General features: G+C 37.4%; 2 protein-coding genes across 5 annotated transcripts in view; one reads left to right on the forward strand and one right to left on the reverse strand.

The window, feature by feature from the left end:
• Positions 1-51: 51 nt before the first annotated feature.
• NUDT13 (nudix hydrolase 13) lies at positions 52-13571 on the forward strand. 3 transcript variants are annotated; one of them, XM_032423747.1, is made up of 9 exons: positions 52-252; positions 5023-5114; positions 7994-8133; positions 9353-9487; positions 10293-10399; positions 11155-11280; positions 11442-11553; positions 12267-12421; positions 13352-13571. In XM_032423747.1, exons 2-9 carry the CDS (start codon positions 5032-5034, stop codon positions 13544-13546), a joined length of 1053 nt encoding a protein of 350 aa, XP_032279638.1. In that variant the 5' UTR covers positions 52-252; positions 5023-5031; the 3' UTR covers positions 13547-13571. The 3 variants fall into 3 exon arrangements, with proteins under 3 accessions (XP_032279638.1, XP_032279640.1, XP_032279639.1); XM_032423749.1 differs by lacking the exons at positions 52-252; positions 5023-5114; positions 7994-8133 and having other exon boundaries at positions 9397-10139; XM_032423748.1 differs by lacking the exons at positions 52-252; positions 5023-5114; positions 7994-8133 and having other exon boundaries at positions 9400-9487; positions 9975-10399.
• Positions 12624-23172, reverse strand: part of ECD (ecdysoneless cell cycle regulator) — a 31650-nt gene continuing 21101 nt past the window's right edge. The window contains exons 10-15 of one of the 2 annotated variants that reach the window (XM_032423734.1): positions 20850-20956; positions 20534-20714; positions 19135-19202; positions 17600-17814; positions 15912-16122; positions 12624-13417 (exon numbers count right to left, since the gene is read on the reverse strand). In XM_032423734.1, the coding sequence (XP_032279625.1) occupies positions 13392-13417; positions 15912-16122; positions 17600-17814; positions 19135-19202; positions 20534-20714; positions 20850-20956 (808 nt within the window). In that variant the 3' untranslated portion in view covers positions 12624-13391. Of the gene's footprint in view, positions 16123-17599; positions 17815-19134; positions 19203-20533; positions 20715-20849; positions 20957-23172 lie in introns of both variants that reach the window. The other variant, XM_032423735.1, reaches the window with a different exon arrangement.

Consider the following 23172-nt stretch of genomic DNA (forward strand, 5'->3'; position numbering starts at 1 on the left):
TCTAGGTGAATTCTGGGAAGTGTGGCAAAAGCATGCTTACAACCATGGTTAACTTTGGAGGACTTAACAGCCAGCATGAAAACAGAACTACATTTCCCAGAGTGCATCTCTAGGGGATTCTGGGAAGTGTGGCAGAGGCCGCAATGGTCCCTCTAGGGAAGGGAAGCCCTACTTCCCAGGAACGTTAGGAGTTCCCCGGTTTCTGCAGATTCTTGAGGCCTAGGAAGGCACCCTCCCCCAACAGAATTCAGAGTGAGTACAGCGGAACAGAAAACTGTTGAGGTTCTAAGCCCAGGAGGGATTTTATGGGAAGGCATAGTCAAAACTTGAAAAAAGATCTTGGTCACAGCATTTTGTGATTTTAGCTTAGTCTTTTCCTTCTTGCAGAAACCAGGGAATGGCCACAGTTTTGCATCATAACTTAAGGAACTATCCTTTTAACTAAAGCTAATATTTTTCTGGAACTTTCTTGGAGAGTCATTTAAAAATAGAATTTGCTTACTTTTTTGCGTTGTGCCTGCATTATTTTTGAATTGAGGGAGGAAACATTTTTTAGAAAGCAAACCATAAAGCTACTTAGTGAGACCTTGAAATCTGTATTCTGTGGCTCCTCAGTTTTGCATATTTCCTCATTCCGTTGAGGTCCACAGTAATAAATAGACAGAACTGAAAAGGGCTCTCTCAAACACTACCAAACTTCTTGGTAGAAATAACCACAGAGATTCGAGATGGGCCTTTTCTTCATGCTGTAGTATTTTACAAAGTAATCTTTCTTCTGTTAAAATGAACAGGATGAGAAATGTGGGAATTACTTATTACAGGGGCTTGAGAGAAATTGTTAATCTTAACAGCCTTGCCTCTTCATTGAATAGTTTTTGGTAAAAATAATATTATCTTTCATCTCTATCAGTCTTTGTACTTTTAAAATACATAATCATAAATGAATGTTGAAAAATGCTTTCCCATGTATTTCTCATCAACACATGAGTTTTGGAGCCAGATAGCCCTGGGTTTGAAACTGCTGCTATCTAAATTGTGATTTCAGATTAGTTAAAGCTTTATCTTCCTCACTTGTAAAATGGGATAAATTCATTCATTCATTCATTCATTCATCTATCTATATTGTGTTTTACATTGTGATAGAGACAATGCTAGGTGCTATAGATAGGGGAAGATACAATCCCAACCCTTGAGGATTGTACAGTCTAACAGATCTGAGAATTGGGTATGTGAAAACCTGACATGGTTGTAATACACTTTAGATCCATTTTCTCTCCTTCCTTCCCCTGTGAGAAGTGAGACAGAAACCAAGCTCCTACGAGTTAGGTGACAGCTATAGATCACAAATTCAGTCAGTGGGAGAGCCCAGAATAAAAGTCCGGAGTCTCTTCAGTGCTTACTTGCCTGTTCCTTCCTCGGTTTGGAGATACGCACAGACACTGTAAATAAAACAGAAGGCAGTCCTGGGCTTGTCATCTAACGTAAAATAACAGTGCTAGTATTTTCTTCCAAAACTTATTTTGTGAATAGTGAACTTTTATCCCCAGAATGCCGTCAGGAATAAAATACCATAATACTTGCCAATCCAAACAAAAACAATTCTGTTTGTAATGTGGATTCGAGTATCATGGCAGGTCTACCAGTTGTTTTGCAGCATGTTTACTAAAGGTAAGCCCTTGAGCCAATACGCTTTGAATAAAACATCGCACTGAAGACCCCTAAAAGAGTAAAAAATCACAAACTATTTAGAAATAAGTAACAAATTTTCCCTGCATTAGATTTCTAAATAGTAATGGAGTTATAAGAAATTATATTTTCATTCTAAAAGTAATTTCACATATCCTCATTGTTAAAAGACCTTTTTTTTTTTTTTTTTGTACTGAGGTACACAAAGAAAAGCGACACATATAGCAGTTGGTTCCTATAATGTGTTTCTATGATCATATTATGGAAAATGCTGGAAATGTACTATAATATTCTAAAATCTAGAATAGTCAAAACCACAGTAAATAAATGAGCACAGGACGTCAAACAGTTTGCAAAAGGGGAACTAGAACTATTAAATCTCAAAACACTTTCAATCTTGGTAGTTATAAAAAAAATACAAACTGAAAGTTCTTTTTTTTTTTAAACTAGACACTACTGAATCTTGTAAGTGTGGCAATGTGTAGAAGGAGCCATATGATTTTAAACTAAATTTTATCCCAGTAATTCTACTTTGGGAAACTTAAAAAGTAACCCAAAAATATCAGCACACAGTTATTTAGTGGTATCTTATTTCTGGTAATTTAAAATCAGAGCAACCTAAATGTCTAAAATCAGGGGAATGTTTAGCAAAATAAGGATGAGGCTACCTGAATGTAGTATTTTGCAGCTAAAAAAAATTATATAGCTTATACAAAAACATGGAAAACTGCTTGTGATGTGTTTCATGAAAGCAAGTTGACAAAAATGTGTCCTCTGATTATAAATATGTAGAAGTTGTATGTGTAAAAAGATTAGAAAATACATAAGTTATATTTATGTGGCCATATTATGGACACCCTCATAATTCTCTTTTCTAGATGTCCTGTAATGTAATTATGTTAATTTTATAATTTTAACGATCTATTTAAAAGAGAAAAATATAGTTAAAGCAGATTTTTAAGGAAATCGTTTTCTCTTCTTTGACTTTTCAATAATCTCTATACTGTTTTTATATAAGATGTGTATAAAAAATATACAAGGGACCATTTAGAAAAGGAATTAGACTTAATTTTTATCTACTAGGTTTATGACTGTACCAATGCAGTTCTCAGTTGAAATAAGTCTGGTTTTCCTCTTGATTGTTAGTATTTTTTCAAAGTTACATTAAGAACTTGACTTTGTTTTTTATAAGCTCTGTGACCATCCCCTGAGTCAGCAGACCATGATAATCCACAACTGGCTAAGGTTAATTTCGTAACAGAAACTAGGCAAAGCATCAGGCAGCCAAGTACAGTGGGCCACACAGATTAGTTGGTACTTAAAGCTCAACCAAACAGCTCTTGGCTCTCAGGATTCAAGGAACTCACCAAAAGAATTCCTTTTGGCTCCCTGGGAATGTGCTGAGGTACTCCTGTTGATGATATGTTATGTGTACTTCTAGTCACTTTAAAAATACAAATAGATACATATCTAATTTATGTTTACTGATATGTATATGTCCTTTTCTTTTTCTTTTCTTTTTTTAGAGAGGGAGAGAAGTGGGGGCAGGCAGGGACAGAGGGAGAGGGAGAGAGAGAATCTTAAGCAGACTCCACGCCTAGTACAGAGACCAACGCAGGACTCGATCCCACAACCCTGAGATCATGACCTGAGCTGAAATCAAGAGTCAGATGCTTAACCCACTAAGCCACCCAGGCTCCCCTATGTCCTTTCCTTTATAAATTAATTAGATCACGGTAAACCAACCAAATATTACTTGCTTTTCTTACTTAAACATATATTGTGAATATCTTTCCCTGTTACTATATATGAATGTTTCCACTGTTATCTTGTATTTATTTATTTTAAAGGTTTTATTTATTTGAGAGAGAGAGAGTAGGGGGGAGGGGCCGAGAAAGAGGGAAAGAGAGAATCACAAGCAGACTCCTTGATGAGCACAGAGCCCAATGTGGGGCTCAATCCCAGGACCCTGAGACCATGACCTGAGCCAAAACCAAGAGTCAGATGCTTAACTGACTGAACCACCCAGGCGCCCCTCTTCTATTTATTTATTTTATTTATTTATTTTTTTTAAAGATTTTATTCATTTATTTGACAGAGAGAGACACAGCGAGAGAGGGAATACAAGCAGGGGGAATGGGAGAGGGAGAAGCAGGCTTCCCGCAGAGCAGGGAGCCCGATGCGGGGCTCGATCCCAGGACCCTGGGATCATGACCTGAGCCGAAAGCAGACGCTTAACGTCTGAGCCACCCAGGCGCCCCATCTTCTATTTATTTTTAAGAGCTGTATATTATTCCCCTTTATCATACCTTTCAGTTAACGTTCCTATACATATCCTTTCCTTCTTAGGATAAATTCATAGAAATGGAATTGCTAGGTGAAAGGGATGTTTATTTAACATTTCAATAGATATTCCGAAATTGCCGCCCAAAAATATTGTACCAATTTGCGTTCTCAGAGTTTGTACGTGAGACATGTACATATGACATACCCATATACAAGAAATATATTTCTTCCAATATATCACACAAGTCTTTTAATACTCTCCTAGAGTGCGTTGTACCCACATATCACATGTTCCCTTCTGGGAAAGCTATGTTTGTTTTCTCTCTCCTACTAGAGTCCCTTGACCGTAGGTTTTTCATCAGTACATTTCTGTGTTCCTTAAAGGACCTTGCATAAAGTCAGTTTTCAATAAACACTTTTTGTTGAGTGTCTTTGCTAAATATATTTTACCCTTGGCTAGGACATAGATTGTAGCCAAAACTGTCCAAGGATTAGTCATCAGTGATTCATAATTATGCAACCAAGAAGTAAGCCTAAACTTTAGATGTTCCTCAGTGATTTGTTTAGTATCAAAGCTTGCTTTGGTTATTTAACTGTACTGATTTTCTCATTTCAGTGCAACTTCTTGACTTTTATTGCCAATGTGAAATGTACTTTTCATGGGGAATAAAATACTTATTGATATACAATTTAAAAGGAATTACCTGCAGAATGGATTCGTAAGATAATTTTTTTTCTCTCACAATGGAATACACAAAATAGAAAATATCTTAGATTCATGTAGATTTGCATAGCTGCCTTTTGAAATATTTTCTTAATGGCCATGATTTTTGTATTTTTCTTATCTATAGGATTCCTCTTACTTCATTCTCAGAGGGACTTTGGCTTTCATATATTCTCCATTACTCTGGAGACATTCTCCATTACTCTGGAGACATTCTCTGGAATGTCTCCAGAGTAATGTAAAGTAAAGTATATCACCTCTTGGTGATTCATTACTTTAAATTGCATACTATGACCTTTTTTTTTTTAACTCCTCTTTTCTCTAAGGACCTGACAATGTCCCTGTATTGTGGAATTGGTTGCAGGAGAAAATCTTTTTGGTACTTTAGGCTGCTGTCAACTTATGTCACTAAGACCCGGTGAGTTGTGACCAACCTGAGCTCTGATTATTCTCTCTTTGGCCCATTAAATTATAAAATATAAATATCTCAAAATCCTACATTGAGGATTAAGGATACATGATTAAGATTTACATATAAGGATAGTCATTGCAAATTATTTATAATTGGAAAAATTATAAATAAATTTCCAATATTACCTAAAATGTCTGACATACTTAAATATTAAGTTCTATTAAGATAAGAACTTTGTCTTTCCCAGTATGGTACCCCTCGTGCATAAAACAATACCCAGCGCATAGTAGGCACTGAAGGATTGTTGAATGGATGAATGAACAAGAGGGGAGAAATTAATGATAGTATACCCCTATGATGGAATTAAAAACTATACTGAATAATAATAGTTCATGAAGTTTCCTGAAAAAAGGTAGATAATTCTAATTCCCTCACCTCTCACCTCTAAGAAAGAACTAAACTACCAGTTAAAGGTAGACCAGGAGAAAAAAAAAAAACCTATAACAGTACAGGAAGATGGTAAAGGACTTCTTTGTCACAGCCTGGGCAAATTTGAAATCTGTGAATTTGAAATCACTAGCCTGTTCTCATAGTTTTGGGGTTTAAACTTGCACCATCTGTGTTATGGTCCCCAAACCCCAACCTAAGAAAAGAATATAAGTAGTAGTCGTAGACTTATAAGACCCCTGGGCACCTTGCAGAAGCAAGGTAAAACTCCTCTGAAGAGATAACACTCATAACCAGGGCTTCCTAAATGAAAAGCTCTGCCAAACATGAGTGCCCAGTCCAGAATTTAAAGGCACGTAAGCATACAATATTACATGAACGAGAGTGAGAAAAGAAAATTGCAGTACTTAAATTATTGTAGGTTATTTGCAGTGCTGAGGCTGAGACTCTGAGAACAATAATTGAATTATTGAACAATTTTTGAATGGTCTAAAAATGACTATATTAAAGTGATTTTAAATTTTTTTTTTTTAATTCATGTGACAGAGAGAGAGAGAGAGAGGGAATATGAGCAGGGGAGAGGGGCGGAGGGAGAGGGAGAAGCAGACTCCTCGCTGAGCCAGGAGCCTGATATGGGGCTCGATCCCAGGACCCTGAGATCATGCCCTGAGCTGAAGGCAGACGCTTAACCATCTGAGCCACCCAGGCGCCCCTGTTAAAGTGATTTTAAAATGAGTAAAAAGTCATGAGAGAATGAAATTCTATCAATAAAGAACATGGCATGAAAAGAATGTTAAAGAAAAAAAGGCTACAACTTAATAGGTATGATTCTTAATATACCTATCTATATACAGATACCAATAAATAGTTTGAAGAATTCCCAGGTGTAAACAGTGATAATCTCTGAATGGTGAGATTCTTGATTTCCCTTTTTTGAACAAATTGCTAACTGTATTTTCTGACTTTTATGGGATGACTTTTTATTTTTATAAATAGGAAAATAAGTTTATGTCTGATAATCTTAGTGTTGTTTCCATGCTATTATAACTAAAGGGGGAAAATTAATTTTTCAAATTAGTGTTCCTGATCGAGAAGGAAAATGTAAGGAACTTTTTGGATCTCAGTTCCAGTTCCAGTGAGGCCCCAGATTTAAGACCTGGGTGTTTATGTAGATGTTGTGCTTTTTAGGGTCATTAGGGCAAAGCACAGGTTGTACCACTCTTACTGTTCTTTTAGGAAGGCAGCGGTGTTTGTTCTATTGTTTATATTTGGTAACTTCTGAGTGGCACATGTCTCTCCTTTGACATGAATTAAGTCTTTGCCCCAGGAAGTGAGTCACTTATAGTAAGTTTAAAAATACCATGAGTATTAAAATCTCAGGTTTCTTTGGTCTTGTGTTTATGAAGAGCTCATTGTAACCCCTTTTATCATATAGTCAAAAATAGGTTCCTAAAGATGCCACTGGGGCACATTTATCATTTTGCTTTGTAGTTTTATGTTGAACTAACTCTGTTAGTGTTACAAAAGCTCCCAGATCCTACAGGAAATATCCATAAACTGTGTTGCCTACCTCATGACAAAATTTGCCATAAATCTGAGTCTGTTTAGGGCTTTTAATAGGCAAAAATGGTTATCCCTAAGGCTTCAGAAGGAGAATCTACATTCAGTACCCCCTGAATCATGTGGACCCTGACCCGATTTCCAAGGCTCTTGAAGGGATAAACTTAGGTAATCTTTAATGAAGGTGCTTGAAAAGCCTAGATCTGGATCCAGTACTATTTCTTCTAGAGAAACTAATGATAGGATGTTGTCTTTTTCCACATTTGTATTTTGGCTATTGAAGATATTACACTTATTAAATAAGCGTAGGTCAAGTATAGGTTTCACTTTCCCATCAGTGGTCTCTGGTAGAGATAAGGAGCTAATGGTGTCCACGTCGAGGACTAGGTGTTGGAAGCACGAATGCATTGAAGATAACAGCTCTTTATCATCCCTAGATTGAAAGAGAGTTAAGGTATGGTGTTGGGTCTCTGTCTACAATAATAAAGTCTGCTCCCATCCCTCGGTATTCTGTGGTTGATGTTTTCTCACTGTACTTGTTTTCCTTTCACTCCACTGCATGTAAATTCTTGCCTCACAGCGTAATATTGGCAAAGTACCTTGAGGTTCAATTCAGTAAATATTTATTACCCTTGGAGTTCAATTCAATAAATATTTATTGAATCGAGCCATTCAATATGCTAATTACTAGAGATACAGAACTAAGGCTGACCCTGCCCTAAAGGAGATCCTAGTCTTTCAGGGGAAAGAGCAGTTTAGGATATAAATAAAAGGAAATAACTGTGATAGGAGAGGGATGCAAGGACCAAATTCTGAAAGATGAATGCTGTACAAGTAACTAAGTGTGGTTTTAATAATGCTTTATTTCCAAAATACAGGTATTTATTTGAACTGAAGGAAGATGATGATGCATGTAAAAAAGCCCAGCAGACAGGAGCATTTTATCTCTTTCATAGCCTGGCTCCTTTGCTTCAGAAATCGGGACACCAATACCAGGCCCCCAGGCATAGCCTACTAGGTAAGCCCAAAGAGGACCAGCAGTCCTGTAGACCAGCCTGTGGCCATGAATGAATTTCATCCATGTCAAATCCCTGAGAAGGATCCTTCAATTTTAGAGTCCAGGTTTTCCAAACTATTTCTACCAATTAATTATTTAGTGTATAAACCCGAGTTGCCCAAATATTATTTAGTAGTGGTATGAACCACTATTGCCTTAAACTAGGGGTCAGTGAAACTGCTGTCCAAATTGGAACCCACTGCTTGTTCTGTAAATACTGGAACACAGCCACGCTCGTTCATTTACATATTGTCTATGGCTGTTTTCGCACTACAGTGGCAGAGCAGAGTGGTTGTGACAGAGAGCCACATGGCTCACAAAGCCTAAAATATTTTGCCAAACCCTGCTTAAACCAGTGATTTCCAGCCTCTGTGGAATTGCGTACTTTTCTACTATTGAGATTTGCATCATGACTTCATTTCTTCTAGAAGGGTCAAAAATTAAAAGTGAATTAAAATTAGTATGTTTTAAGAACTCTTTAAGGGTATGTAAATAGACATATCTAAGCATTCAAGTACTTTCAGTTTTATATGATGTCACTATACACTGACTTACTTCTAAATACAAAGCCAGTGAATTTCCTCCATGGGTCAGAGGTTGAGTACTTGGATAGGTAGTTTCTAGCAGTGCAAAAGAGTATCAGGATGCCATCAGAAGGCAATGTTATGTTGTATTATGAACAAATAAATATGTCCTTCACGCACAGGACAGATTTGCTCCCTATACAACACTTGTCTTATACAGACTGGGATCTTGGATAATAGTCTACCCTAGACCAGACACCCAGCATAATCTGGAGACTACATTGTATGTAACTGATTTGGTCTCTAGCATTTTAAGCATACACTTTTTTTTTTTTCCCCAGCACCATAATACATTAACTGTCATGTATCTTTTGAACTAGGGGATATTCTCCTTTCATGATACAATCACAGAATACAGTGGTACACAGCAAGAATTCCTTCTTTAGTCTAAACACTTCAGATTGCTCATGGGAAGATGGAGGCCTAGAGAGGCTAAGTGATTAGACCAAGATTACATAGCTAATTAGCTGCAGGGCAGTGGCTAGAAGCAGGTATACCTACTTCAAGCTGAAGTAGATGATTTCCTAGGTTAATAAGACTGTGGTGATTTAATGAAAAACCTTTGTTTTCTTCCCTTCTCCTTTTCTGTTTCTTAGAGTTGGAAAGGCTCCTGGCAAAGTTTGGACAGGACACACAAAGAATAGAAGACTCTGTGCTGATTGGATGCTCTGAACAGCATGAAGCATGGTTTGCTCTGGATCTAGGTCTACACAGCTCCTCTTCCGTAAATGGTATAGAACCTTATTTCTAATGGGTACTTCCCAGTGGTGCTCAGACTTAGGGATTTCATGTAATAGTAAAATTTCAAAAAAATTTTGTGAATACCAAAGGTTATCAACCTTGTTTTTTTTTTTTTTTTTAAGTTAGGACCAAAAAAATACTACCCATCTACTGTCATCATCATTTAAAAGATAAAGAATATTTTAATACTTTCTAAGCTTCGTGGTAGGTACACAGATGTTTGTTTTATTCTCTGTACCTTAATACATTTTATATTTCTTAAATGTTTTAAAATTCATGACATCATTCTTATCTCAGGTGACTAAACATGTTATCATGCTCAGGGTCTTCAGACCTGCATTTGGGAACCAGTTTGGTATAAGGTTCATGGTTCCTACTAGGCTTTCCTTCTCTCCTTCCAGGTCTGGTTGTAAATGTAATGATGCTGGAATGCAGTGCAGATAGGAGCTTAGAGGTGCCATTTTACCTCTTTTCCAGGGAGAGTGTGTGGTTAGTGCAAATATTCTTATTACTCTGAAGAGGATCTTGAGAAATACTATGCTCTGATATTTCGCAAATTTGCCTGAATATAAGAAATCACCCAGTGCTTGTTTAAAAATAAAGATTTCGGGGCCTTACTCACCTGCTGTTCAGAATCTCCAGGTAGGGGCTTGAGAACCTGTATATTTTTTATTTTCCCTAATAAAGTATTATCAGGCGAGTTTGGGAAACACTGCTTTAATAGGCATACTTGAGAGGGGCCCCAAGGCAAAGTTTGGTGTTTGTTTCATTTTATCCTCTGTTCTCATTTTCTAGCTTCCTTACAGAAACCAGAAATGGAGACAGAGCTTAAGGGCTCTTTCACTGAGCTGAGGAAGGCTCTCTTTCAGCTGAATACAAAGGATGCCTCCTTGCTGACCACGGTAGATTCTGACTTCTTAGTCCTGTAGGAAATTTGGTAAAGCAATGTTTATGGGTGAATACATGCATGCATGCACAAGGCTAGAATGACATTTGGTTTCTTTTTGAATAGATCACAGTCCTTCCTACAAACCTTGGCAGAAGGACAAGTTGCTGTAGGGAGATTGCTTATTCTTCTTTCTTTTGCCCTTATTATTGGCAAAGAAATTTTCTCCTAAAGAAATGCAGATCTATCAGCCTCCTGATATTTTTAATGACCCATAGCATAACATATCATTATGTTACTCCTATGAAAAATTACTTTGTATTGCTTTAATGACTTCTCCTCACAGCTTTAGACTTCACTTGTTAAAGTGCTTTTGGTTGTTCATTTTACTTAAAAAGACATGTCTAAACATTTTTATTTGCAAAAAAATTCCATCTTTACTGGGGAGGAATACCTGTTGGGGTTACACTACATTGGAAATATCTTATTTTTAAGTTGGGTCCTAAGTACATGGGCTATTCATTATAATAGTTTATATATGTATTTTAAATGAATGATAATACTTTCTCTTATTCATATTTCAGATGCTAGAGGAGTATTTCCAGATAGTTTCCTTATTTTAAAGTTCAAACAGTTAATAACCATTTAAAGTAGGTGAGCTGGAAAGGGATTGGCATTTCCCTTTGAGTTGCTCTAAATACTAGGCCAGCACTATTATAGATGAGCTTCACATTCTCTCCAAATGAAATCAGCCTATCTTTGTATTCCTAGGCTCAGGCTCTTCTCCGTTGGCATGATGCTCATCAGTTCTGTAGCAGAAGCGGGCAGCCCACCAAGAAGAATATGGCTGGCAGCAAGCGTGTGTGCCCTTCCAATAAGATTATCTATTATCCACAGGTAAGCACTACTTTAAAAGGACAGTAATCCAAGAAGACTGTGCTAGCCTGTCCTGGGGACAGAAGCCTGTACAGTTAAAAGGCTTTCCTTAGTTATCCATTCCTTCATCCATTAACAGGCCCCAAACCCTAATGTCTAAGTCTTCCATCCCCTTTTCCTAGGTGGCTCCTGTGGTGATTACTCTGGTGTCAGATGGGACTCGATGCCTGCTTGCCCGCCAGAGTTCCTTTCCCAAGGGAATGTATTCTGCCTTGGCAGGTTTTTGTGATATAGGTAAGAAGTTTAGGGAGTGTACAGATGACTGGAGGACACAAAAGTTTAACAATAGTAGGTATTTCTTTGTCTTGTTGCTTTTATGCTTGGAGTCTCAAGCACACTGTTCCCTGTCAAGTCTAGAAAATAGCCTTCTGGCATTATAATTTTCCAGTATTGGGCAAGTTTTCAAACATATGGCATACCTGAAAAAATTATACAGTTAATACTCACCCATACACTTACCACCTAGATCCTACAATTGTTTTCTTCATTTCCTTTATCACATATCTACCCATTCTATCCATCCACCAATCCATTTTATTCTTTGATACATAGTTTGCAGACATTGGTACACTTCTCCCTAAATATTTCAGCGTGCATTGTATTAATTAGAATTCAATAGATATTTACAGGTTGTTTTTTTCTCAGTCTATTGGGGTAAAATTTGCAAAAGGTCAAACATGGCATTAGAATTTTATTAAAGCTGAGGACAGCAGTAGCCTGTCACTCTTATTTTGCATTCTCACTAATTAAGTAACTAGTATAAGTATTGTAGTTCAGCACCCAACTCCAGACTTGAGTCCTGTTGCTGTAGAGACTCAGGGACTTAGGGCTCTCCCAAGAATACTTAATTGAAACTTTGGAGTCAGTTTTGGGCTCCTTTCACAAATGGGCATCTGTATCACCCTTCCTGCTGCAAGGCTGTCCTGAATTAATCTGAGTGCTTATAGGTGAAAGTCTGGAAGAGGCTGTCAGGAGAGAAGTTGCAGAAGAGGTGGGATTGGAGGTGGAAAGACTGCAGTACTCTGCATCCCAGCACTGGCCCTTTCCTAATAGCTCACTCATGATTGCTTGTCATGCAACTGTGCAACCAGGGCAGACAGAGGTAAGTTCTGATGCTTCCTTAGGCTGTGATATTTCCTTTGCTTCACCCACAATGGTCAGTAGGCACCTTTCTAGTCCAGCATTGTCTACGTTATACAAAGATGTGTAACGTAGGATTTGTTCCCTTAAGGAGTTTGCAGTCTTATAAAGGAAGCAATCTCCATGAAAATACAGAGCATCCGCACAATTACCATTCTTCTTTGTATGTATCTCAGTCATGTGACAATTTATTTTTCAGCAGGACTTAACAGAGCATCTTATACAGAGTAGGCACACAATAAATGTATCAAATTAAAGGAATGATTTCAGGGTTGGTCTTATTGTTCAAGTCTTTTAGGATGTTGGGGACCAATTATATAAAATCATAGGAACTTCTGGTTGAAAGGGATTTAGATGTTGTCTTATCCAGCCTCATCTTGCTCTTCTGCAGCATCCTGATAGATGGCATTGTGGTCCCTACCTGCCAAAGTCTATTGTGTTTTGGTTTGCATAGAATTAATAATATCTCATCTGTCTCAGCTTCCTGCGGATACAATGTGCATTGCAAAGAAGATACTATGCCTTTGATAATCATTAATAATCCCTTATCCCTTAGAGAAGAGTAATTTTATGTTCTTTTTAAATTGAAAGTTAATCAAGAATTATTTATATATTACACCTCACTGTTAACCACTCTTTAGTATTTCAGTATTTGTGCTTCCAAGATTTTTAAAAGGCACTTTTTTCTTTCACACTGTTTAAAAAAATATATTTAACTCTCACCTTTTAATTATGCCTCTTTTGCTTCTGCACAATATCTAAAACTGATTATCTCCCAGCCTGTAGATCCCAGGTATTGCTCAGTTCTGGGAACATTTTCTCACCTGTGGCCAGAGTATTCTAAATTTTGTAGCTCCTAACCTTACATTCTGTTTTTCTTTATGTCTTTTAGATCCAGGTGAACTTGAAAGAACTAGAGGCAGCTGGCTGGTTCAGTCATGATGAGGTAGCCACAGCCCTGAGGAAAAACAATCCATATACTCAGCAACAGTATGGGACATTCTGGTTGCCCCCTAAGTTAGCCATTGCCCACCAACTGATTAAGGAGTGGGTGGAAAAGCCGCCCTCCTCTACCCTGCCCGCTTAGCTCAGATTGAGCCACCTAGATCCCTTCTCAGTATCCTGGAGGGGCATAAAAGAGATCAGTTGATAAAAGGGAGGTGACCAAAGGCCATCTCCAACTTCATACTAAGGCAGAGCGGGAGGTGACCCTACAGCAGGATGCCTCTAATAGCAGTGAAAGGAGGTTCCTGTTCATAGGCAAATCAAAATGCCAAACAGATAATGATGATTGTCAAAATCAGAGGGAATTTTGAAGCATTAGTTTGGATATAGGCCCCCATGCACCCATTTTCACTGAGGTCTTGGAAGCAAACATCTTTTGGCATGTATCTCATTAATGCTGGGTTTACACTAACTGCAAAAATGTGCCTGGTATAATTTTAATTTTATCTTAGTATTGAAGATACATAGCAAATCTCAACCCACTACTGAGTTACCTTTCATCCTCATAGAATTAGAAAAATGGCACAATATAACATTAAAAAATTCATGTACAGGTATTTTGTACATGGTATTTAAATAAAAGCCTTATTTCTTTAAGTCGTCTGAAGGGATGAAGAAAGTGGGAGCCAAGGTCTTCCTCAGACTACCCTGTAATAAATCAGATGCAGTGATGTTCTGCTGGGGTAATTGCATCCCAGTGGGGCTTAAGAGAGCTAAGTCTTTTGCCGTTACTTGCTCAGCTTGTGACCCAAGGAAAAGATGATCACTTTGCCATGTCTGATTTCCTAAATATAAAATGGCCACTGCCATTTGCATACTGTAAGTGTTGTAACTTCAGCTAAGGGATTAGTGAGGGTGAACCATTTCCTGTTTTACGGGATAAACTAAATTTAGGATTGCTCATCATTCATGTATGTCATTCTATACTTTGTCATAAGGGAGAATTTATCTGGAGGAAATAAAAAATTTCCACACCTTTGTTCAGATGTATTTTTCTGTCTTATGAAGTGAGGAAATAGTAGAAAGTAAGAATCTGGGGCAGGGAGTAGGGAGGGAGAAAAGGAATCTATTTGTATGATAAGCATTGAAGCCCAGGTCCCAAGTGTGGAAAAACTGAAGCGATATGCAGAAGAAAAGTTGTTAGAAGTCTGTTTGAAAATAGGAATGGCCGGGAAAGAGTTGTATCTTCAGATGATTTCAGGCACTAATTTGTGATAAAAGACTCAAGTGCCAGAGATACTAAGATTATTCACACATTAAAGTCTACTAGATTCTAGAACTAGACAAGATGAAGTGCTGAATTTCCCTTTGATCCCAAAAGGTTGTTGCTTTTGCCATTGCCGGCAAATCATCAGTACTCTGGGGAAATCAAAGTGCCTTCATCAGGAAATGTTGAGGGATAGTATGTGATGGGACTTGATTGTCCTGTTAGGTTGGCAGCTTGCCCTGACCTGAACTAAACCCAGCATGTAGAAGGGAAAAGCACTCTCCAAAGGGAGGTCCTGAGATTTCTTCATATCTTGCAGTTAGAAGAAAACAGTTCAGGGTCCATGTGTATTACCATCTCCCAATCTTTTCTATCTCTCTGTGGGTGTGTTTGTGAGCACCTGTGTACACATCCCCAATCTGAAAATACTGATAGAAAGGGGAGTGTGCAGGATTCATGTTAAGTTTCTCAAACTTACCATGGAGTAACTGTTTGCTTTTGGATTAATGTGTTGATTTGGAAAAGAAAAATGAGAGAGGCTAATAGAGGAGCTGTGACACTGAACTTTATTTCCTGGCAGTGAGTGGGAGGAGGGCTTTGCTTCTTAGAACTCCAAGGATATCTGAAAGCTGAGGCAAAAGAGGGCAGGGCTGAGGTACTGAAAATGGCAGATAAATAAAAGGAACTTTGGTACAGGGCCTACCTGGCTGGACAATATTCATGTGGCAATGAGTGATGAAGGTGGTAAGGATAAAAAGAACCCACTCAGTCCGTGAAGCAGAAGAGCAAAAACAGGTAAAACATTAAAACAAATGTATTTGTCACCAGAGTGAGCCTGGCTAAAGGTCATTTCTGGTAATTGGAATAAAAAAGCAACTCATTCACTTCTCATTTTTGCCTATCACCCTCCTTTCTCTTCCTTTAATCCTCAGTAAAGATCAACTTAATGTTCTAAACACGGAGTGTGTAAATCTCTCAGGGGCTGTCCAGGGGCTTGATTTTTCTCTCTTCTGCTGACTTCAAAACCTTGTATGTACCTCAGCTGAGATCACAAAGACTTATGCAGAGTGGACAACATTTGGGGCTCACAGAGGAGAAGTTAGCCTGTGAAACTTGTACTGAAGAAACATTTTTACTAAATGAGTCATCTAAACTATACATGAGCATAGTGAGACTCAATATTTATTTAAGAAGAAAAAAAGAGAGGCTAGGTGTGCTGGCTAATCTTGCGTTGGCTTACTTGTGGGTCTGTGATCAGTGTTATCAGGCAGCTGTACTCCCATGCTTTGTAAAAGGTTGGACGCAGGTCCTGCCAGTCCAGCTTGGGAACTATAGGATTCCAGTATATTTGAAACCAGGTTCAGGTCTATATCCACTGGTGTCATAACAGATCCTCCTGCACCAGAATCTTCCTCATCTGAATTATTATTGGTAGTCTGGGATAGAGGTTCCTTATTTATGGAGAGAAAACAAAATCATGGAATAGGCCATTAGATTAGATGGTAGTTACAAAAAAAACTAAGCAATAATGTAAAACTGAAATCTAAATTAAAAAGGCAATTTCTTATCCTTAATGATAGAAAATAAAAATGAAGTCTAATAAACTTCACAATTTAACACACATATTAGAATTTGGTTCCAAAGATTTTAACACACTTCTTTCTAGGAAAAGTTTCTATAAATTGGATTTCTTCCCCGTTTTGAAATAGCCCAAGGGAGATAACCAAAGTTAAGGAGACAGTATTTATAGCTTGCCTAAGAGTTTTAAAAGAGATACGCAAATATGAACATTAAAAAGAGAGAATCTAACTTTTTCTCTAAATGAAAGAAACTAATTTCCTTTTTATTCCCCAGTGAAAAAACTTTAAAAGCCTGAGGCTCTGTGGAGTCCAACCACAAAGATTCTCAATTGTTACTTGAACCTCTCTGGTTTCACAGGTTGGGAAAGGATTTGAAAGACTGCAGCTTGAGTTATAGGCCTTAGTATCTTTGCTATTCAAAGTGCAGTCCATGAATCAGCAGCATGCTGATCCCAACACTGCTTGGGAGCCTGTTAGACATGTAAAATCTCAGGCTTCACCCCAGACCAACTTAACCAGAATCCACATTTTATTTTCTATATTTTACTTTTTTTTTTACTTCACTTTTACTTAGATCTTTAGATGGCTCATATACATATTAATATTTTAGAAACACTGCTTTAGATAAATTTAACATTGTTTCTTGGTTTCTATTAGGTTTGGGCAATACTGGAAGTGATTATAGTTTAAATGTGGTTTAGATGATCAAAGCAAGGTAAATAACATTCATTAAGGGCCTTATGGATTTCACTGTTGTCTCATTTAGTTCTCATACTGATTCTACAACATAAGGATTACTGGTTAATGGATATATATTCACAGCGGATGGTTGAGCTGGATTTCAAACCCTACTCCCCAAGGCTCCAGGGTCCGCTCTCTTTCATAATGTCTCTTAGGCCCAGGTTAGACACTGCTGGTATAAAAACTAGGATAAAAAAATGAGTGGAAGATGAATTCTTAATTTGGCCCTAAATTAAGAAAACAGAACAAACACTATTAAGACTTGAAAATTATTTGGATATTTAAGATCCTTTCTGTTTTTAAAGTCCGTGTAAGCTGTTAGTAGTAGAATGCAACCACAAACTAGTCTGACCACACTGCATGACTTTTAATGTTAAATCCTAATGGATAACATAGAATAAGTAATATAATTAAACATATTTAGGAGAACAAAGTTAATAATCCTTAGGGAAACATTAGCAACCTTAAATTCTTATTTATTTCAAATCGAAATATCAAATGCATCATCAAAAAAAGGAAAGAAAAAAACTAAGATAAAATACAGTTTTAGCTCTCCTTCATAATATTAAGATATTCAGATAGGGGAAGAGGTTAAACACTCACGTACCATTTGCTTCTGGGTGGTGAAACTTTTGCCAATGCTGGTCTGTGCCAATTCCTGGTCCATCTGGGCCATATATGACTTGAGATTATTAAGAGTTCCTCTTACAGATGCTTCTTCCCCAGTCTCCTGGGTTTTAAGATCCAAGTCATCATCACTATCTAAACATTCAAAGTCTTCCTCATCCAGATCATCGGAGTCTGATTCATGAGGACTTGGACCTACACAGACCCCAACACAAAAAGAGCCACATGGTAATTTTTTCTTGAGTGATTATACCTCTCAAAAGAGTTAAATATTATCTGCAGAAAAGGACAAATATACAGAGGTAAATTACTTAATAAAAATCCCTTCCAGAAAATGGTACTGCGGGCAGATATTTGCAGAAAAGTACACAGGCTGATCTGAAAAATACAGCTTTTTTTTTTACTATGAATTCAATAACTAAAATTTTTTACTTAAAATTTAAAAGCTACAGAATACATGGATATACTTTGATATAAATATTCAAGCCATATGGAGTTATTATTGTCTCACATCTCACTCTCTTCCCAGAGTTAAGCATCTTTTCACAGTTTGGTGGGTACCCAGGCCTTTATGCAGTTCTTTACGTATGTATAAAAACGTAAGGGTATTACATACATACACATATCACACACACACACACACACACACACACACACTGAACCATGGTTTGCTTTTCCACTTATTTCTAGGTCTTGGAAGTCCTTCTTTGTGAAAACATGTAGATGGATCTCATTCTTTCTTAAGACTGCACAATATTTCATAATATGATTGTACTATAATTTAGCCATTTCCTTCTCCATGGACATTTAGGACGTTCCAATTTTTTGCTACTACAATGCTGTAATCACTATCTTAGCACATATGTGTCCTTTTCATAGAGAAAATTCCTGGAAGTGAAATTACTAAGTCAAAGGTTATAAACTTTCTAGAGTTCCAAACCACCCTGTGAAAGACAACTTAAACTTCCACGCTCATGGTTTGACAGTACCCATTTCTTCAACCCTTTGAGAAAACTGGGTATTGTCAATCTTTTAAATCTTTGCCAATATGGTGGGCAAAAAAATAAGTTATTACTTTGTATTGTGTATTTATTTACTAGAAACAAGTATTTTCAAATATTTATTTGTCTGTATTTCTTCTTCAAGGCATTGCCTGTTTATATCCTTTGTTGATTTTTTAAATTGGGCTATTTGTCTTTTTATTATTAGGGTTAAGTACAGTAAGTCAAAAGAGAAAAAACAGTGTAACATGGAAGCCAAGGTAAAACCATATCTAGCCACACAGCATTCACTCATTCAACAAATACTCAATGAGCAGCTACTATGTTAGGCACTGAGCTAAGCATCCTCTGCAAAATCATTCAACTGGGCAGAAGTTCATGGTTGAAAGAAAGTCAAAATCATTAAGAGAAAGCAAATACTTTGACTTCCAAGAGATCCAATGCTCTAGTACTCTAGCAACAGCCTTGCTACTTACAGTTTCAGAATCAGAATAAACATCACACTGTAACTTACCTAAAATCTTGTCAAAATAATTAAGAAAAGAATCTACATCAAAAGTGATTGGAGCCTCAGAAGGTTCCCTGTAAGATTAAAGGAAAAAGACCATTTATTTTGAACACAACTCTCTGGAACTTTTTTTTTTTTTTTTAAAGCAGTGCCATTCTTAGGACTACTACTAGAGATACGATCTCAAAAGAAGTACAACAAGAAAAACTGTAGTTTAAATGGTCTTGCAGGGCAAAAGAAACGGGAAAGACTGATGAAATAAAAGTAAAGGGTGCCTGGGTGGCTCAGTTAGTTAAGCAACTGCCTTCGGCTCAGCTCATGATCCCAGAGTCCTGGAATCGGGTCCCACATCTGGCTCCCTCCTCAGCGGGGAGTCTGCTTCTCCCTCTGCCTCTCCCCCACCTCTTGTGCTCATGATCTCTCTTTCTCTCTCACAAAAATAAATAAAATCTTTAAAAAAAAAAAAATGAAAGAAAAGTAAAAGTTTCACTTTGTTTATGCACATTTAACTTACACTGATTTAGGGACCTACCCACCCTGCACCTCCCACAAGATATATATATATATATATATATATATGGCATTAGCAGAACAAATCACATCTCTGAGTTAATTTTAAAAACGTCTATTTCTTTAGGAACTAAACTTTTAAAAGTAAGAACATATTTTCTCTTCTTTCTTTCTTTTTTTTTTTTTTAAACTGGCTCCATGCACAGTGTGGAGCCCAACATGGGGCTTGAACACACAATCCTGAGCTCAAGACCTGAAATGAGATAAAGAGTTGGACGCTTAACCGACTGAGCCACCCAGGCACCCCCCCCAATCTCTGCTTTCTTAAAAAGAGAATACTGAACATAAATTTTATTCTTCTCATGAGGCTCAAGAGCATCAACACGAATAAAGATATATTTGCCATACAAGTGACAATTCCATCTACCTTATTTTCCTATTACTTGCCAAATGTAACTTCCCATTTCTTCTGTTATTATTTCTTCCTCTGATGAACTCTTTTATCCCTCTCTTTTGAATGTGAAGCTTCTAATCGGCTTGTGGGGTGGGAGATTGAATGGAAGTGTGGATTTGCTGAGAGCTAGGTGTTAAGAGCCCATAAGGTTCTGAGTAAAAGTTTAAAGAGTAAAATACACGATTTCCTTGCACAGCTCTGGGATGGACACTTTTAGATCTGTTGAGTAGTCTCTCTGACTTACTTTAAGAATTGCAAAGAATCAGACTATTAAAAATACAACTCCAGATAAGTCATCATGGTACTAGGCACCAAAAGAGGGAAACACAGCAGTACAAATCATTTACTGAAAAGAAAAACAAGAGTGGAAATGGCAATGACTAGATGACTTCAACATGTGCATTCTAACTACTTAGATATTTATACTCTAACACAAATTACCGAGGTAGCTCTGCTCCTTTGTGGGTTGAAACTTTGGAAATGAAAGCTTTCATGCTTTCTGAGACTTGACTTAAGTCGTAGTTCTGCTCCTCCTTGGAAATGGGCTCTGCTTCTGTTTTGCCAGCAGCTTCCTGCAGTAGCTGGTCCAGTTGATCTGGTGAGAGATCTAACCACCGGTCATCTGAAAAAGAAGAAAACAGGACACTGCCATACCACACTGAACATGGCAGGTACTCTCAGAGAAGGGCCCTGTGAGACTTAGTGGAATATTTTCATCTTTCCTAAACCTTCTGCTCTATCCTGGTCCATCACTTACCATCTTCTGGGGGAAGATTGGCTTCTTCCTTCTTAAGCTCTTCTATATCAAATGGTACAGTTTGTAATAAGGTTAAGATTTCTTCACCTGGGCTCATAGCAAGAGAGCTATAAAAAAACAGAAGACATGGGAATTTTTTTATAAGACAGCTCAGAATAATAATCACAAAAAAATAGTATTTTAAAGCTGAGAGGAATAATCTAGTCTAATTTGTTTTGAAACAATTGTTTTAGGTTACAGACCCCTTTTTCTCAAATAAAATTTTACCAGGAACTCTAAAAGAGCTCAAAGAAAAACTGCTTTGTACAGCAAAGGAAACTGAAAAGGCAACCTACTGAATGGGAGAAAATATTTACAAAATCATACATCTGATAAAGGGTTAATATCCAAAATATATAAAGAACTCATACAACTTGATAGTAAAAAAACAATCTGGGGCGCCTGGGTGCCTCAGTTGTTAAGCGTCTGCCTTTGGCTCGGGTCATGATCCCAGGGTCCTGGGATTGAGCCCCGCATCCGGCTCCCTGCTCAGCAGGAAGCCTGCTTCTCCCTGTCCCACTCCCCCTGCTTGTGTTCCCTCTCTCACTATGTCTCTCTCTGTCAAATAAATAAATAAAAATATTTAAAATTAAAAAAACCAATCTGATTAATTTTTTTAATTTAAATTCAATTAGCCAACATACACTACATCATTAGTTTCTTTTTTTTTTTCTTTTTTAAAGATTTTATTTATTCATTTGAGACAGAGAGAGAGAGCATGAGCAGGGGGGAGAGGTAGAAGCAGACTCCCCGCCAAGCAAGGAGCCCATTGCGGGACTCGATCCCAGGACCCTGAGATCATGACCTGAGCTGAAGGCAGACGCTTAACCATCTGAACCACCCAGGCGCCCTACATCGTTAGTTTCTGATGTAGTGTTCAATGACTCATCAGTTAAAAACAATCTGATTTAAAAATGGGCAGAGGACCTGAGTACGAGATGTACAAATGGCCAAGAGGTACATGAAAAGGTGCTTAACATCACTCGTCATCAAGAAAATACAGATCAAAATCACCATGAGATATCAGCTCACACCAGTCAGAATGGATATTACCAAAGGACAAGCGAGTTGGTAAGGAGGTGGAGAAAAGGGAACCCCCATGCTTTGGGGAATGTAAATTGGTGCAATCACTATGAAAAACAGTATGAAGAATCCTCAAAAAATTAAAAACAGAACTAGCATATGATCCAGCAATTCTACTTTTGGGTATATATGTAAAGGAAATGAAAACAGGATATTGAAGTGATACCTGCAATTCCCTTCACTGCAGGATTTACTCACAATAGCTAAGACATGGAAACCACCTAAGTGTCCACCAATGGATGACAGGATAAAGGAGATGTGCTATATTAATACAATTATATTACAAATTGTATTACAATTACAAATATATATAATAAATATATACATATATATTATTCAGAGAAATATATATAAGAAGGAAATACTGTTATTTGTGAAATGGATTGACCCCGAGGTCACTATGTTAATGGAATAAACCAGACAGAGAATGACAAACACTGCATGGTATTACATATATGTGGAATCTCAAAAAAAAAAAAAAAAAAGTAAAGTTCATAGAAACAGAGTAGAAAAGTAGTTGCCAGGGACTAGGGAGTGAGGGAAATAAGGAGAGGTTGGTAAAAGGAAGGGTACAAAGTTTCTAAATGCCATCTAAGGATCTAATGTAAAACATGGTGACTATAACACTGTATCTTATAATTGAAATCTGCTCAGAGAGTAGAACTTAAATGTTCAAACTGCCCCACCAAAAAGATAAATATGTGAGGTGATGGAACTGCCAATTAACTAGATCCCTTCAAATGTACAAATATCAAATCACCATGATGTATGCCTTAAATATTTACGATTTTGTCCCTCAATTATTTCTCAGTAAAGCTGAAAAAGAAAAACTGCTTTGATTGAAATGGAGTCTGGAAGCTCAGAGATGTATCCATTTCACCTTTGCCTTTGGTTCTGCAACAGGATGCATGGAACACCATTATGAAGTTGCTGACTGAGTACAACTGTTTCAATTTATATATAGCATATATATGAGAAAAAGAAAACCCAGAGGAAAGTACGAACTAAAATTAATCTTGCATGTATAATATGCTAGGCTAGCACTTAATTTTAATTTTTTTTTTTTTTTTAAGATTTTATTTATTTGACAGAGAGAGAGAGCACAGCAGGGGGAGCAGCAGGTAGAGGGAGAAGCAGGCTCGCCCCAAGCAGGGAGCCCAATGCAGGGCTCCATCCCAGGACCCAGGGATCAGGACCTGAG

The sequence above is a fragment of the Phoca vitulina genome, unplaced genomic scaffold (assembly GCF_004348235.1).
Source record: "Phoca vitulina isolate PV1807 unplaced genomic scaffold, GSC_HSeal_1.0 scaffold29, whole genome shotgun sequence".
Lineage (NCBI taxonomy): Eukaryota > Metazoa > Chordata > Mammalia > Carnivora > Phocidae > Phoca > Phoca vitulina.

Excerpts from the sequence above, each read along its gene's own strand:
- NUDT13 (XM_032423747.1), top strand. The coding sequence starts at position 5,032 with ATGTCCCTGTATTGTGGAATTGGTTGCAGGAGAAAATCTTTTTGGTAC. Across the intron at positions 9,488-10,292 it reads CAGCTCCTCTTCCGTAAATG|CTTCCTTACAGAAACCAGAA; the intron begins GTATAGAACCTT and ends CTCATTTTCTAG. Across the intron at positions 11,554-12,266 it reads GGCAGGTTTTTGTGATATAG|GTGAAAGTCTGGAAGAGGCT; the intron begins GTAAGAAGTTTA and ends GAGTGCTTATAG.